Here is a 16,718-nt window from a genome sequence, read left to right on the forward strand (position 1 = left end):
GGCCTAAAAGCAAACCATATGCTCTTCCTGGTACTTAGCTGAAGAAGCAGAAATCTATTCCGATGCTAGAGAAAAACATTACCACATCGTATTTCTGAGACACAGTTATGTCTTTTTAAAGTATGCACAAATATGGCTACATATACTGTATTTTTGATGAGAGAGTTTTATAAAAGGGAAATTTTGGTCACGCACGACTCTTCATGTAAACAAGCAAACTTGAGAACTCAACTACTATATCAAAGGCAACTCCACTGTATACCTATTTTGACAGAATATAAAATAGTTTTGCAGCTAATCATTTTGGGGTTAAATAAAAGACAACTAACAACAAAAATCTCTACATTATTGATTTAAACTAAAAATTATTTTGTTGGGGGTGGAGGCAAAAAAATAAGAAAACAATTTGATCCATTTGGGGAATTTAGCTGAAGATTAATGGTCTTAAGTCTAACCAACAGAGGGAGATTTTAATTCCCAAAGCATCATCTACCCTTTTCATTAGGAATAACTGGATATTAACAGAAGGCACCCATTACATTTACCTTAGGAAGAATTGTTTACACTTATAAAATGAATTGAAAAAGGCAAAAAAGATACTATCCAAGGATTATAATAAAAAATATTCTAAAACAATTTGATAAGTTTAAAAACCCAGCCAATAGCTAAATACTAGTGAGTGCGTTCCTCCAGAAGATTAAATATTAATGAAGGAAAACAAATTTATGTAATTCCAGAGATCAGAAATCATGATCTTCTTGTAAGAAGTATGTTTTATTATTTTAACCTTTTATGGTTGAACACTAGCTCTAAAAAAGAACCATGAATATGTCAGCGTGGCATTTTTTAGTCTGAAAGTCTCCTCTTAAAAAAAAAAAAAAAAAAAAGCAACATTTTCCCTCCCAGTATGGCACCTTTCTCATAACTTAACTGAGCTTTGTCCAAAGTCAGAATCTGGCTCCAGAAAAAGCCAATCATCAATATACAAGATATGGTATTTTCTTACTGATTTTCTGACAAGAGAACATGACAATATTAACCAAATAAATTCAAGACAAGGAAATAATGTTGTAACTCAAAGCAAACTGCTTTTTGTTTAAGCTCATTTTTTGATTCTATACTAGATGACCACTATTCTTAAAGCTTAAAATAAATTGGGAATACAAGTCAAAACCCGACCCTAGTTAAAGAAAATGGAACACCGAGAACAGTGGGTTAGCAAAAGTAAACTCAACAACACACTTTAAATTAATTGGGAAAATTTTAATTAATAAGCATCAAATGTACTTTACATTGAAATTGCAATACTGAAACTGTGACATTTTAAATATTCTTCACAAAAAAGGTTAGTGATTTTCTTTTTCCTGGGAAACATGGAGATCCAATTATGAGCATTAATGAGGAGTCTAGGTCACTATGGTTTAGTTAATGCTAGTATCTGAAGAGATGTTCACATTTCACGTCTACAATAAGGTAGACTGTGAACTACTTGTATCGCTGAATTTAGCTAAAATTCCATGAGATAATTTAGAGGACTGTCAAACTTTTGAAGTGCAAACTCATAAAACTTTACATTGGGATCACTTTTTTGCTTCAACTGCACCTGACTTGAGAATACAGGTAATTTTTATTTCCTAACTCCTTGAAAAAATATTTCTCCAATAAGTCTTATGTCTTCTTTATTACGGGTTGTTTTTAAGAAAGATTATTATCTCTGTGGTTCGTTTCCCACAGTTGATAAAAATCCATCAAAAACATCATAATATATAATTAGCAAGGAGAAGAGCTGTTTTTCTAAGGCTGCAGGAACACGAAAGAAATAGCACTTCTTATTTGTATTAGCACAAACATTTAAACCTAGTCACACTGCAGGTAAATCCAATATAGTATTCAAAAGTTCTATAAAAATGAACAAAAGATATGTATTTAATTCCACTGCTCCAAGAGTCAAACATCAGATCTGCACGAGAGTTGTAATGTAGCAGTTTGCTGGTCCGATTTAAGAGTTCAAAGTCCTTTTTGCTATTTGGCCCAATGATGTCCACATCCCAGATAAATTCAGTTCAAAAAACAGAAATTAGGGCAAAGACTCCGTATAGCAAAGCACAAGGATATGCTACTAGAAGTTGCTGTCCTTCCATGGCTAATGCAGAAATAAAAATTTTGGAAGCAGAAAAACTACACCATCCAATAATTCCAGCAGTGAGAATGATTCCTACCATTCCTCTGTAGCCGACAAGGAAAAACAGGGGGAGGGGAGAGAAACAGCAGATGAGATTAGTTACATAAGAATAAGTTCAAAAACAGCACTTAAAAATCCACATGTAGATATTCGCAGAAATAATCAAGATGTTTTTCAAATCCTGAAATGTACCTCACAGTGAATTCCATTATTTCATGTGATAAAAAGCTCGTCTATAACACATCTTGCTCCTTAATCTAGCACAATTTCTCAGTCTTGGCAGCACTGACATTTGGGGTGGATGCGCTTTTGCTGTGGGGGTGTTTCTGTCCATCGTTAGGAAGTTACGCAGCATCCTGGCCTCCAGCCATAAAATACCAGGAGCACCCACGCCTCCCACAGTTTTTCACAACTGAAATTGTCTCCAGACATTGCCAAGTGTCCCCCGGTAGCAAAACGAACTCCGGTTGGAAAACACTGTTTCAGTAGGAAATACTGTGTGTAAAATTTGAATGTAAATATATCAATCTTCACAAATGAGAAGAGTGACGCAGGGACACTGTGAGGCCATCATCCTGCCAAATCTCTACTACCAAACAGGTGATATACACTCTTCTCCTAAATCTTCATTTTCATTCTTTAAGTGTAACAAAGCTCAATCTTTGGTTGTCCAGCACTAGCCACAAGAAGGAGCTTGAACTGTTGAGAGAGCATCTGTGCACTGGCCATGAGAAGCAATTTTATTAGCTGTATTTATACCTTTATTTTTAACCTTACCTAAAATATTATTTTAAAATAACATATATTTAAAGCTGTGTACATCTGACAACACAGTAGGATAGTAACAGCCTCTTCCATAAAAAGAATGCTCCATTTTTAGTTAAAAAGCTGCTAAAGAGAGAATATGTGTTTATTATTCATCCACTTAGCATATGCCCGATATCTTTAAGAAGTCAGATATGGTATAAAAAATATCAAAGAGAGGGTAAGTATAATTCTAAACAACCTGACCTTTTCCATGCAGTATTTAAGTTAACAATCACAACTGTTCAATTTGTTTATGGACACTTCTGAGTATGCAAAAAACTAAATTCTTTATCATAGGTAAAAGCAGAGATGGTATAAAAGATTTCTAAACTTATTCTCACTTCCATTATTCATCACTGAGAAATATACAACACAGTCCTCACTTATAAGAGGCACTATCTAATATGTTGTTGAATCAGTGATTTATCTCAAACTGATGGTGAGGTAAATCCTATTACACAGAATTGGTCAATCAACCCCCAAAATAAAGACCAGCACTTACTGCAAAGAAAATATCACTGCAAAGCTGGAAAGCAGGATCATGGGAAGAAGACAATATCCAAGGACACTTGCCACACAACCGAAGGAAACACCAGTCATACTCATTAAGTTTAATAAACAAAACATTCCTAGGCATCCAATTGCACTGATCCCATATACATAGCCAAACTGGATTTTGCCAGCCTATGGGTAAAGAAAAGATTACAGGTTAAGGGCAAAATAGGTATTTTTGGCTTCTTTCACCTGAAATGGCACTCACAGAAGACATTCAATTTGTGAGCATTAAAATCCACAAAGGTACCTATTCTTTATACGGAGAAGTAAAACAGTGAGCAGACTGGCTTTTACATCCTCCTTAAGAAGTTTAAAATATCCACCTCCCAACACACAGATATTGTTTTTCATTTTCTAGTTACCATTTGAGCTTGGCATAGAGTTCAACAAAGATATAAAATCATGGTATGATCACCTAAAGGAGTAGATTTCTAAAAAGAAATGTGGCTGATTTTAAGCAAATAAACTACAGAGACAAGATGGAAAGCCATTCAGATGTTTGGATAGTAGCTAATATCACTTGAAAGTACCCAAATTCCACCAAAATTGACCTGAAGCAATTTATTCTCATTGGCAGATGTAGCTATAATCTTTTTAACAGCAGAAATAATCTCATTATTCACTTTACATGGGTGTTAGAGGAATTAGGAGAAAGGAAGCCAGGATAAGCAGGAAGCCAGGGTTCTGTGAGGAGGGGAGGAGAAAAGAAAAGTGGTTAATAACTGGGCAAGAGGAATATAATGGAATATATATTCTTCTTTCATTGTTTTTCCAAATTGTTGGTTGCTTCATACAGTTCTCTGACAAACAAACACAAACCTTAAAAACTCTGCTCTTATAAAAGACACCACTGAACAGTCTTAGGGCAGTAAACATTAGCTTAATTGTAGTTAGTATTCTTAGTCCAGCTATGTGAACAAACATTGTATTCAGGTTATGCTATCACTAAAATCAGTCCACAGAGAAGCCTTTTAAAAGTTCCTGGTTTGTCAGATGTTTGACATATAAAACTCAATTGGGGGGCTTCCCTGGTGGCGCAGTGGTTGGGAGTCCGCCTGCCGATGCAGGGGACGCGGGTTCGTGCCCCGGTCCGGGAGGATCCCACATGCCGCGGAGCGGCTGGGCCCGTGAGCCACGGCCGCTGGGCCTGCGCGTCCGGAGCCTGTGCTCCACAACGGGAGAGGCCACAGCGGTGAGAGGCCCGCGTACCGCAAAACAAAAAAAAAAACAAACAAAAAAAAACCTCAATTGGGAGAATGTCTCCACAGATTACATTAAATAGGAAAATCCTTGGGATTTTTGTTAGAATCAGTATTTGTTTGTAAATACTTGAGTAACAGTGCAGAAGTTTAAAAGGGCTCAGCTGAGTTGACTAATGCACTCATATAGTAATAATAAAACCTTATACTTGTACAGTGCTTTAAACTTTTCAAAGTGTTCTCACATAACCTGTCTTGCTTAATCTCCAAGACAATCTTGTTAGGTGGGAAGCATAGTATTATCTCTGAGAGGGAGGTGAAGGATGAAATGACTTTGCTCAAGGGCAGAGTAGGAGCACTGAGTTCATGCCCAGTTTTTCTGACTAAAAAGTCCATCCTCGATCCATTATGTCATTTACCTCTTCTAATTCAGAAATGACATAAAATAAAACAAACAGTGATAATTATCTTTACAACTTTTCATTTTCAGTATGCTTTAACATTCTTAGGGAGATGGGAGATAGGGACTGAGACCTGTTGCCTTTTAATGTTTCATTCATTAAATGTTAAAATAATACATAGAAGACCACCATTGCTACAACAAAACACCACCCAATGATGAAATTTTAAAAAACAGCAATAAGCTAAAAATTCTGCCAGTTTTTGAAAGGAAGGAATTTTGATGAGAGACTAAAGCCATACGATATTTATTTATTAATATTTTTTCCCTAATAACTGAAACACTTAGTGGAACAAGAAATGATTTCTAAATACACTATATCTATTATCAATGGAGAAGTAATGAATAGGTACAAATTCAAACAACTCAATACTATTTAAGACACATCAAAGACTTAACTGTATAAGCAGAGTCTCAATAAAGGCTCTTGGTGGAACATTTAATCTCACACTGAAAGTAGCAACTAACATCTTACCAGTAACAATGTGGCTCCAAAAGCAAGGCAAAAAACCATTGGTCCTGCCAAATCAGTCTCATTCATGATGCTGCCATCTGCTACTTTTAATGGGTGTAACACTGTGAGTGTTTTTTGCCAGATGTGATCAAAATTGATACCTAATTCTAAAGAAAAAGAAAATAAGGAAGTCAATCAGGATTTGTGATATACTTTTTTTTTTGGATGTCTCTGTGATATACTTTTAGTTTACCAGAATCTATGTTGTAACAGGAGAAAAAATGAAACCACCAATATCAAAAGAGTGATCTAGCAATATCAGATGATACTATTTTGGTGAGTCCTCAATACCAGTCTTTACTGATTATGGTGTTTATTTCACAGATATCCAATTTCTGGTCTGATGTTAGAAATGGGTATGGACATGATGAAACAGACACTCTGCTATGTCTGCACAGCAAAGAATATATGGACAGTGATAATAGTAAGGGACTCTATACCTGAGGCTTCAGAACACTGGAGGCCCTGTGAAAATGTATACAAAACTACGTCTCTCTGCATGTGTGTGCCTTTTTCTGAGGAGAGTATGCATAGCTTTCACTAGACTTTCAAAGCGTAGCTGATCAAAAACAAAAAAACACTTTAGAACTACTGCTTTTTGTGTTTCGGTATACAATTTGAAAAACATCATACTTTTCAGTGATGTTACTAGCTCTGTCAGCTTATTTCCATGCAGAATAATCAATACCACGCTATTTCCTCTCATTTCTTCCACTGATAGAATTTCAATAATAATCTGAAGTAAAAGTTACTCTGCTCATATACTGACATACTTTATTATCACTTTATAAAGATCTATTAAAAAATCTGGTCCTCCTGGCTCAATGTGGTTTCATATATACTCTGTTCAAAATGAGTCACTTTAGTAGAAAACTGTTTTCTACAATATTATTCTTTTAAAGAAAAGGGTAACTTCTCCAAACTAAGATTTATTTTCACTGACCAGCTGGGTACTATAGAGTACTATCAAGTGTTGCAACCAATCGTACCTTCTAATAAAGGTGGCTCATCCTCAAAGTTGTTTCCATAGAATGGCTGAGGCGTAGTTGGAGTATACGCCTGAGCTGGCTGAAAAATCTGCCCGGTGTACGGCTGTTGTGGCTGCATCATGTCTGGAGGGACAAACCGGCCTTGGTGCGAGTAGTCATAGCCAGCATACTGTCTATAATAAAAGTAAGTTACATTTCTCAGAATTATGTCAACGCCCCAAACTGATATTCCTGACAGGCAGAAAATCTTAGTCATGCAATTCCCAGGATATCTCTTTGCCAGTTTTTATAAACAGTAGTTGAAATTAATTACTAAGATCAAGCTGATTATCTACAATAAGTTGTCTGTATTTTATAGAGAATTTTCCTGATGATGCTAAAACTCACTTATGCAGTGCTTAAGCATTTCATAAACTATTAAGCTTTTAAACATCAGGAGGTCAACAAATGAAAACGTAAACGTTTTCTTGTATTTTCCCCTTTAGTGAGCATACATAAAGATAGCTGTGAAATAAAATTTATGCCCAAGACTATGAATAAAAACTCAGGATGACAGACTTTGTACTGCATGTTATGTTAATTTTCCACTGTAACTCAGATCTCTCCATGAGAATGAATGAGTATAAAATCATTCTTCGTTATTCTCTGTAGTGTTATTTTTTGCAAGTGGGTAAATCTCTTTAAGAACAACCATCAATTTCAAAAAGTGGAAAAAATCAAGATTCTTTTTTGTGAAAGCTTCCTGAATATAACAAACATTATTAGCACACCTTGCATCTAAATAGTGCTTTTAATTTTTCAAAGTAATTGTATACCTATTGTCTCCTTTGCTATGTACTATAACAAACCTTGCATTTTAGAAGGAAACCGTACCATGGCTTTTTTAGTAATGAAAACAACAGGGAACAGAAGGATATTAAAACAATATCTTTTAAAGACCTGTTTTACTATGTTCGAGAAAAATATGACTTATCTATCAATGGTAAGAAATAAAGAAGTAATTATTGTAAAAGTAAGATATTTTAAAAATGAGAGCTAAGAAGCCTTAGAGATCTTTTAGTCTAATTATCTTTAAAAATTTATAATTCCCTTTTGAAAAATATAAAAAAATCTAATGACCTCATTATTGAGATTTTAAAATTAAATCTAATTTTTAAATTAACTGAACATCTGGATTAAAAGCAAATCAAAGGTGAAGTTTCAACTACACATAGCTCTCATTCTCATGACTTACCACGCTAGTCCAATACATGCTTAAAAAAATACTATTTATTTTTCTAGCTATAAAATGTAGAATTCACTACAGCATTACTTTAACAGCAAAAAGTAGAAACCAAAAGAATATAAATAGCTATCAGTAACTACACTGTGATATAGGCACAGACTACTCTGCACCTTTTTAAAGGTGTGAGGCAGTTTTGTCTGTACTCGTAAGAAATGATAATCAAGAAATATTCAGTGGGGAAGAAAAAATCTAATATTCAGAATAGTATATACCATATGCACCCACTGTGACTATGCTTTTTAGAATATGTATGCATATCTATGTGCATGTGGGTATATATATACACATGTACATTATATACACAATTATATAGGTAAAGGGATCCAGAGACAGGAGAAGTAAAAAACTTAATTTTCAGGTTATAAACTTTTGTACCTTTGCACCTTTAAAAATCCTGTATATTTATTATTTGCTGAAATTCATTAATTCTAAAATGTCATATATAATATATGGGTGTATATTAACTACTGAAAATTTCCAAAAACATAAATAATAACCTTTTGAATATTTCTGCATAAAGCACTGTTTTAAGTGTTTAATGTGAATTATCTCTCATTATTCTCTCTACAATTCTTTTGGAGGTCAATTTTATCATCCTCTCCATTATAAAAATGTGGAAACATATTTGAGTTAAAATGATTTGTCCATGGTGGTGCCAGGATTCAAAACTAGACTTTTTAATTCCAATAGCCAGCTCTTATAACAACTGTAGTAAAAAATTACCCTCAAATCCTACCTGGCAGAGACAGCCATAATATCTTTTTCTATACATGCATTTCCCCAGTCATTCTGGTATGCAAGTATCTTGATTACTATTTTCTCTCACACACACACGGAGTTTCCACAGGGCTAGCTGGTTGAATTAGGACAAGAACTCACATTTTCTGATTTAGTAAAATATGCTATTGTGTTGATCTCTGTTAGGATGCATCACAAATCCACCCTGGAGTTTATGAGAGCTAGAAAAGCTCCATATGGAGGTTTCTACAATCTGCATAAACAAATTGTATTTTATACTCTCTCTCTCTCCAGAGAGAGCAAGAGAGAGAATACGAATGTGTATGCAATAGAAAAAACAAGAAGAATGACATAAACCTGTGGTTCTCAAAGTCTTTGATCTTAGAACCCATTATACTCTTAAAATTTATTATTGAGAACTCCTAAAATTTTTTATGTGGGTTATATCTATCAATATTTATTATTTTAGAAATTAAAACAGAAATGTTTAAATACTTATTAATTCATTTAAAGTAACAATCCATTACATGTTAGCATAAACATTTTTATGAAAAAATTATTTTAAAAAATTACTGAGAAAAGTGGCACTGTATTCTATTTTCGACAATCTCATTAATGTCTGGCTTCATGTAAGACAGCTGCAAATTCTTATATCTGCTTCTGCACTCATTCTGTTGTGATATACTGTTTTATTGAAGTATTTGAAGAAAATCTAGTGTTGCAGACCTGTAGTTGGAAAAGAGTATTTTAATAACCTTTCCAGATTATCATGAATATTCTTTTTTTTTTTTACCTTAGTTGTATTTTTGTAATTTCCCCAGTTTATTTGAAAACAATCTTTTCTGACGTATAGTCATGTGAATTTTAGATCAGGTATATCCCAAGTGCACAGAAATTACCTATATTTGCCTATAAACTAAGCACTGATAAAAGAATACTTAATGGATCAATATTTAAGCATTCTAACATAAAAGGACCTTCTCCCACTTATTATTTTTTTCCCACCTAAGCTGATCTATATTTGACATTCAGGTTAATTACATGCATGTAAAAGCAGACGCGGTCCCCAAACTGACCCTAAGGTAAACCAGCACACAAGTGTCTTTCTTCCCGGACATAATTACATTTCCAGAGGCAAAGTGGTTCAAATGGGAACACTTAAGCTGACTTCCTTCTGAAATCAACTAGACAGACACAAACTAAGGAGTGAAGGTGAAGATTAATCCCACAAATCTTCCTTCCTGTCCTGTAAATGCACACGTGTGTACTCTGCGCATATATGAACACTTCTCGCCAACATCACTGGACACCAGGCCCTGACATCAAGACGTAGTACAGGGCAGGGGCCCCATCCACACAGAGGGAAGAGGTAATGCAGATTCTTGGAAATGCCAATGGGCTCAGATGCTGATAGGCCTTACAGTGATGTTTTACTTCATTATGTTCTATTTTGCTGCTCTACTATTTTGTTTGTTCCACTATTTCTGTAACTGGGGCAAAGTGGGAGGTTCAACTAGTCTAAGAACACTTACCCCATAAACTGTCTGAATCAAAAATTTTTATTTACTCTTCCGCCAAACACAACAACCAATTTCCATCTACAATTATTTTTTAAGGTAAGAAACAGTGAGTCAACTGAAGAAAGGGCAGCAGCCTTGGCTAGGGAATGGTGACACTGTGACTCCTGACTGAGAATGCGGGCCTGTGGGACGAGCCTGGGCCACAGCAGGACTGGACCCGGGTCGGCGAACCTTCTCCAGGAAGGCTCTGCAGCACCGCACACACTGCTGGTAGACAGTCTCAAAGTCAGCGTCATTACCATAATAAGGATCTTCAATCATGAGTTGTTTCTGTGGATCACAGCTCCCAAGTAGTTCAATTTTCACTCTGCAGTTTTCAACTTGATTACTTTTCCTATTCAAATCTCTCAGGTTGTTTTCATCCATACATAATATATAATCAAAAGTGGCAAAGTCTTCTTTGGTAACCTGTCTTGCTTTATGCACTGTGTTAATGCCATGATTTCTTAGGCAGCTCACAGCTCATGGATCTGGTGACCGGCCCAAGTTCCAGTCAGAAACAGCGCCACTGTCAATGACCCAAGTATCTGAAATGTTTTGATCTGTTACAAGTTTCCCGAAAACTGCTTCTGCGATGGATGATTGACAGATGTTACCCAGACACATGAACAGCAATGACTTGGTCACCTGTTCGGCCATCTTCATCTTCCCACGTGCATAGAGCGAATATTCTTTTTGATACATCAAAATGCAAAGCAAAGTGGTAGTTTTTTAAACTTAACTTGCAACATGGAAATAGAAACAATGCTAATGAACTCTGCTGTATTAGAATAAACTGATCTGTCTTATACTTTAACTGGATCCTTTATTATTCATGTATGATTTTGTAACACCATGCATTGGTCATTTAGAAAATATTAGTATGAATATGCAGCTCTTCCAAATATTGACACACTTAATATAAAATATATATATAAATTTTTAAAAATCAGATTTATTAATATCACCACTGATCTCATCAGAATATGGTTAATTATCAGGAAGCTGACAACTTCACAATGATGGATACAAGTTTTCCAAAATCCTCATTTTTGCCTGAAAACTTGAAATTGATCATTGGCCACACATACTGTCAATTGTTTTCCTTGAAGTAACAGGTCACTTCACTCATTTTTGAGAAATTATTCAAGTCTGAATAACCATAGTTTGTCTGTCAGATGTTCTTTCCAATAACAATGGTTTCCACAAAAAAGTGGCTGAATCAAGTTGTGACTCAAATTGCACAGAGGCTTTTCCTAGAGATAATCATTGTACTTCAGTATGAAGCAGAAGTGCTTTAGGACTGTTTCCCATTTTGTCACACAGACTTTTCTAAAAATGTGTGTTGTCAAGATCAGCATTTAATAAAACAATAATTCTTACAGCTTCATCAAGGGCACCCTTAAGTGAAAACGGTTCCCCTCACCCCCCCAACAAGTGTGTGATGAAGAATACAACGATTACTAGAACAATTTGATGCCATTGTCTTGCCTCATATTTGGATAACAGCAGTTCTACCAGTCATTACTTCTGCAACATCAGTGCAAATCTCAACACACCTAAAAAGGTATATAACATCTTAGAATTTTTACAAAATTAGTTTTGGCCTTAAAGTCTTGCTGAAAGGTCTCAAGAACCCCCTGGGTCTGCAGGCCACACTTCAGAAACACTGATACAGACCCATAAATTTCATGTAAGGAAAAGAAACACTGCAAACAAATAAGAGCTTTAAAGGTGGTACCATCATTCCTTCTTCAGGATACAAGGTGACAAAGACAACACCGTGGAATTTTACAATTTTTCTTTTCTGGCAGGATCTGCTCAGGAAAATTCCTGACTCACTCCTGTTGGTTTTAAACTAAAACACCGCATGGGAGACATGACCTTTATAGTCTAAATCAACACTTTTACAGCAGGAAAAGCAGCAGATGTAAACCAATACTCTCAGAAGCACTCAGTATCAACAACAAAGACAAAAAGCATCTTAATATACTGGGTTGACTACTTAAGTTCATCAAAATCCTTACACAATCCATAAAGGTGTTATTAGCTATTTTGGAAGATGAAAAAATACTAGCTTTCAAGACTTTGAATATGTAATTGGTATTACTAAATATTTTATAGGCATATCTACAATACATTGTGGAACCTGTCCAATATGACAGGTTGAGATCAAAGGGTCTTTTACTATTTGAGTTTATTTTGTTGTTGTATGAATGTACAGTACCCACAGTGGAAACTATGCAAAATGTTAACTTCATAGGGCAAATGTAGAACTAGAGACTAATAATAAGTCAAGTCAAATTTGAAGACAGGGGCTTCCCGGGTGGCACAGTGGTTGAGAATCCGCCTGCCGATGCAGGGGACACGGGTTCGTGCCCCGGTCCGGGAAGATCCCACATGCCGCGGAGCGGCTGGGCCCGTGAGCCATGGCCACTGAGCCTGTGCATCCGGAGCCTGTGCTCTGCAACGGGAGAGGCCACAACAGTGAGAGGCCTGCGTACCACAAAAAAAAAAAAAAAAAAAAAATTGAAGACAATCCAAATCAGATGCTATCTGAACCTAGATTTTCATCAATAGAGAGATAAAAGTTAGCTGATCCTTGTTACCAAGTTGGCATAACAAACAAAATGTTATTTGATAAACTGACATGGACATAAAAATGTCATTAGGTTGCAGAAACAATACATATAAGTACACATAGAAAAGTTCAATTTTTTTTTTTTATGAAGTTCAGAAACCCAGTCATTACTCCTAACACATTAGGCTTCTTATTTTCCTAAGCATCCTCTATAAACTCACATTCGTTAACTGGCAGTAATGTTTATATAAGCACCTGGAATGAAAATTTTTCACTAGTACAGAAGCAATGCTTACTGGTACATGATTTGGTTGGAATGGAATTGTGAGAATAGTTAGCAAGAGAATATCTTTAGATATTCTGCTCTGTGGAGAACTGAAGTGAGATGCTAAGTGTAAAGAAAAGTCACACCTTAAGATGCAAACATGGACAGAAAGAAAGAAACATAGGGAAGAAAGGCAGAGACAGATAAAGCTAGGAGGCTGCAATCTAAATGGAATAATTCTGTTGAGTCCAAACATCAGTATCATTTGGTTAAAAACAGGCCCACATACAGAGACAGGTTTCCCAAACCCCTGTTGCAGCACCCTGACCAATCTTATATTCATCTGCCCTGTCATACACTGAACAATCACAAGAAACACATATTTAGGTAAATAAATGAGTGGAAATTTCTCAACATGACTTTTCCAATTCAGCCCGATTAACTGATAAAAGAGATAAATCTTCAATGGTATGTAATTGAGAATTTTAAAGAAAGAAAAAAGTGATTCACAGACAGCATTATTTACATGCTCATTCCCATTGTCCAATGTGTTGAATTTTGGCGGGGGGGGGGGAGCTTTAGAATGTATCAAAAAATAAGCAGATTCAAGGAGTTTTGTTTTGTAAAAAGTATAGCCTATTCAAGACAAATGATACTGTGGGGCTAAATTTGATTTTTGCTTTTTTAAATTCTTGGGCACTTTCATTCAGATTTATTAATTCAAACACATTCTAGTACTAATGTTTCTCTCAGATTGGATACGCACCCTTTCCATGCCCTCATCCTGGGACAGTCTTCATTAAGTTTTAATTCAGAGTCCATAGATGCACATCAGGTAACACACGAACTGTCTGGACATTATATGTACATTACTATGGGTGTTTGCATACATATATTTCTCAGAAATAGGCTCACAGTTTTCCTAAGATTCTCAAAGTGGTCCTGGACCATCTAAAGAAGGTTAAGTAGGCCTGGTATAGGAAACGCCTTCACTGGATGGCAGGCTGAAAAGATTAACTTTAAGGACCTAAGAAACTAAGAATATGATGTCCTACAGGAGACTGGTAAAAAGCTTTAAGTTTTTTGCCACAAATACCATGGACTATAAAAAGAAGAGAGTTTTGTTTTTGTTTTTTCAACAGTTCACGGATGAAAGGTTTTGAGTCCTCCTCACTTCAGTATGTAACTGCCAATTTGTGTGTACTGACTGAACATAAAGTTTTGGTGTGTGGAGTAATAAAAGTGATTATCAGCTGTTTTATGAAAACCACCTGATGATTCATAGTATGGAGCTTACACTGTTCAATAGTTGTTACTCAGTGCTTTCACCTAATGGTTGATAAAGTCTGAAAGTTGGACTGATTTAGCTACTAAACAAGCTGTCAAAAAGATTTTAATTTTTAACTCGTCTTGTGGACTAAACAGCCTATCTTCTAGGTACTTAAAACTTCTATCCATATCTTAAATGATGTACAAATACTGTCACTAAAAAAAGGTTCTTCAAGAATCTCCTTTTCCACTCATGGCACACCTGAAAATTTTGCATAAGATACCAAACCCTAAATAGGGCAATCCCTTCCAACCCAAACAAGCGTCACAGATCTCTCCGGAGACTGAAAGATTATGAAAAGTCACGTTTCTGATACGGAACATGTTCACACATTCACTCTTAGGCAGAACCAAACATTCGGGGTACATGCTTTCAATGCAATCTCGACTAAGTAAATGGGAAAAGTTGAAAAGTTACTTGCTATAAGGTCCTCCACTTCCTCCATAATCATAGGACTGCTGTGATTGGTCATCGATGCTGTAACTTGTCTGGTAGAAATCCGTGTTTAAGTTGTCGAAGCCTGACATTGCAAATGATCTGCAATAAAAAGAAACAGCAAAGACTGCTTATGCCCAAGGTCCTCCTGAATTCGGTCCTGATACTTTACTTAAGCAAATACCCCCAGAAAGCAGCAAATAACTCTTCTAAAATTTTGGGGGGCAGCATTTGGAAGATGGATCGTGGGTGGGGTGTGTAAAGAAATGTCTAGACTCTAAGTCGAGGCCCGGGAAGACACCTGCACCTCAAGGAGCTGATATGCCTTGCGTTCGGGGCAGGGACGTGGGAGGAGGGGTTCCGAGGGATCTAAAATATCAACAACAACAAAGATGATTCCTCACCTCTGGACAGCTAACAACACGACAGACTCCTGCAAAATAAGGCCTGGGCCGGCCAGAAAAGCGCAGACGCCTGCACGGGCCTCGTCAAAGCAAGGCCCGAAAGGGAGGAGAGTCTGAGCGAAAGGACCGGGGCGTGGTGCCGAGAGGCGACAACAAGCCGCGCTGCTCAGGTGCGGGGAGAAACCGAACAGTGCGCACGGAACTGGGCACTCACCAAACGCGGAGGCGGAGGCGGCGGCGGCGGAGGCGGTGGCGGCGGTACCTCCGGCAGCCTCTAATAACCCCCCAAACTCAACTAAGGACACTGTACTAGCCCCGTTTCTACGTGTCAGCAGGTTAAAGAACTGCTTCCAGGGCACGGCCGCTCGCGCAGGCGCGTTAGCGACTTTGCGCTCGGGGCGGATAATAGAGAGAGTTGGGGGGCGGGGGAAAGAGGGTACGACATGGAGCATGCGCAGTATCGACCAACTAGTCCTGCAGCGGGCCAACGGGAAGAGGGAAAAGCTTCCGGCGGCTTAGTTAGCGGTGGAGGCAGAAAGGCGCAGGCGCAGCAATTGTTAGTTGCTGTTTGAGAGCGAGTTACTCAGCACACCGAGTGACTGGGTGAAAGCGTGCGTACAAGAGCCTCTCAACACACACATACAAACACCCTCCCCCATGAAACAAACAAGTAAAAATAAAATAAACAGATAAAAAGAAACACACTTGCCTTCAAACAAAAATAACAGTAGCAAAAGGACATAACCAAAAAACCAAGGAGTGTACTCTAGAGAGGAACAAGCAGCTATCCTTTGAGGTTTTCTACTCCATCTAAGAATTTCTGAAATTGCTCATGCAACTATCTAACTTACCACCTTTTACAAATAATTTTAGAATTTATTGATGTAGGTACAATCTGCAGAATTCTAGGTGGAATGACTGTATCCTGATTTGGTGGGGACAGACCCATTGTCCTATGTTATGCCTGTTTTTTCCAACATAATTATTAATTTTGTCCCCTTTTCATTTTCAAAGATATTCCAGTTTGGCTGATAAATTATATGGTTGTACTCTCTTTAAGCTTCATTATCTAGGAAGCAGAGTTTCTAGTTACCAAAAATATACAATAACCTATCGCTTCATCTACTTAGTGATCTTACTGAAAAAAATTCTAGTATCTCGTTTCTTCTGTTTCCCTTTTTTCCTGTCCAAAAGAGATATTACTCTCAAATTTGAATAGAATACAAGAATATGAGCATTAAAAATCACTTGCTTAGGGCTTCTCTGGTGGCGCAGTGGTTGAGACTCCGCCTGCCGATGCAAGGGGCACGGTTTCGTGCCCCCGTCCGGGAAGATCCCACATGCCGCGGAGCGGCTGGGCCCAAAATTACTTGCTTAGGAATGAATTGTTAGATAAAGATATTACTCAAATTCTG

At 36.9% G+C, this 16,718-nt stretch overlaps 1 protein-coding gene and 1 pseudogene across 1 annotated transcript; both read right to left on the reverse strand.

The window, feature by feature from the left end:
- Positions 1–1,242: 1,242 nt before the first annotated feature.
- YIPF5 (Yip1 domain family member 5) lies at positions 1,243–15,652 on the reverse strand. The gene is made up of 6 exons (XM_007129657.4): positions 15,518–15,652; positions 14,882–15,001; positions 6,707–6,879; positions 5,679–5,824; positions 3,492–3,673; positions 1,243–2,226 (listed from the first exon to the last, which is right to left on the reverse strand). Exons 2-6 carry the CDS (start codon positions 14,989–14,991, stop codon positions 2,064–2,066), a joined length of 774 nt encoding a protein of 257 aa, XP_007129719.1. The 5' UTR covers positions 14,992–15,001; positions 15,518–15,652; the 3' UTR covers positions 1,243–2,063.
- LOC102992955 (low molecular weight phosphotyrosine protein phosphatase-like) lies at positions 9,256–12,786 on the reverse strand (annotated as a pseudogene).
- Positions 15,653–16,718: the final 1,066 nt, after the last annotated feature.

Source organism: Physeter macrocephalus, chromosome 8 (genome assembly GCF_002837175.3).
Source record: "Physeter macrocephalus isolate SW-GA chromosome 8, ASM283717v5, whole genome shotgun sequence".
Taxonomy (NCBI): Eukaryota; Metazoa; Chordata; class Mammalia; order Artiodactyla; family Physeteridae; genus Physeter; species Physeter macrocephalus.

What these genes read in the sequence shown, in the direction of transcription:
- YIPF5 (XM_007129657.4), bottom strand. Translation starts at nt 14,991, where the DNA reads ATGTCAGGCTTCGACAACTTAAACACGGATTTCTACCAGACAAGTTAC. An exon ending in TTGGAGCCACATTGTTACTG is followed by an intron (nt 3,674 to 5,678) that starts GTAAGATGTTAG and finishes CTTTACCCATAG; the next exon opens with GCTGGCAAAATCCAGTTTGG. An exon ending in GCAGTGATATTTTCTTTGCA is followed by an intron (nt 2,227 to 3,491) that starts GTAAGTGCTGGT and finishes TGTCGGCTACAG; the next exon opens with AGGAATGGTAGGAATCATTC.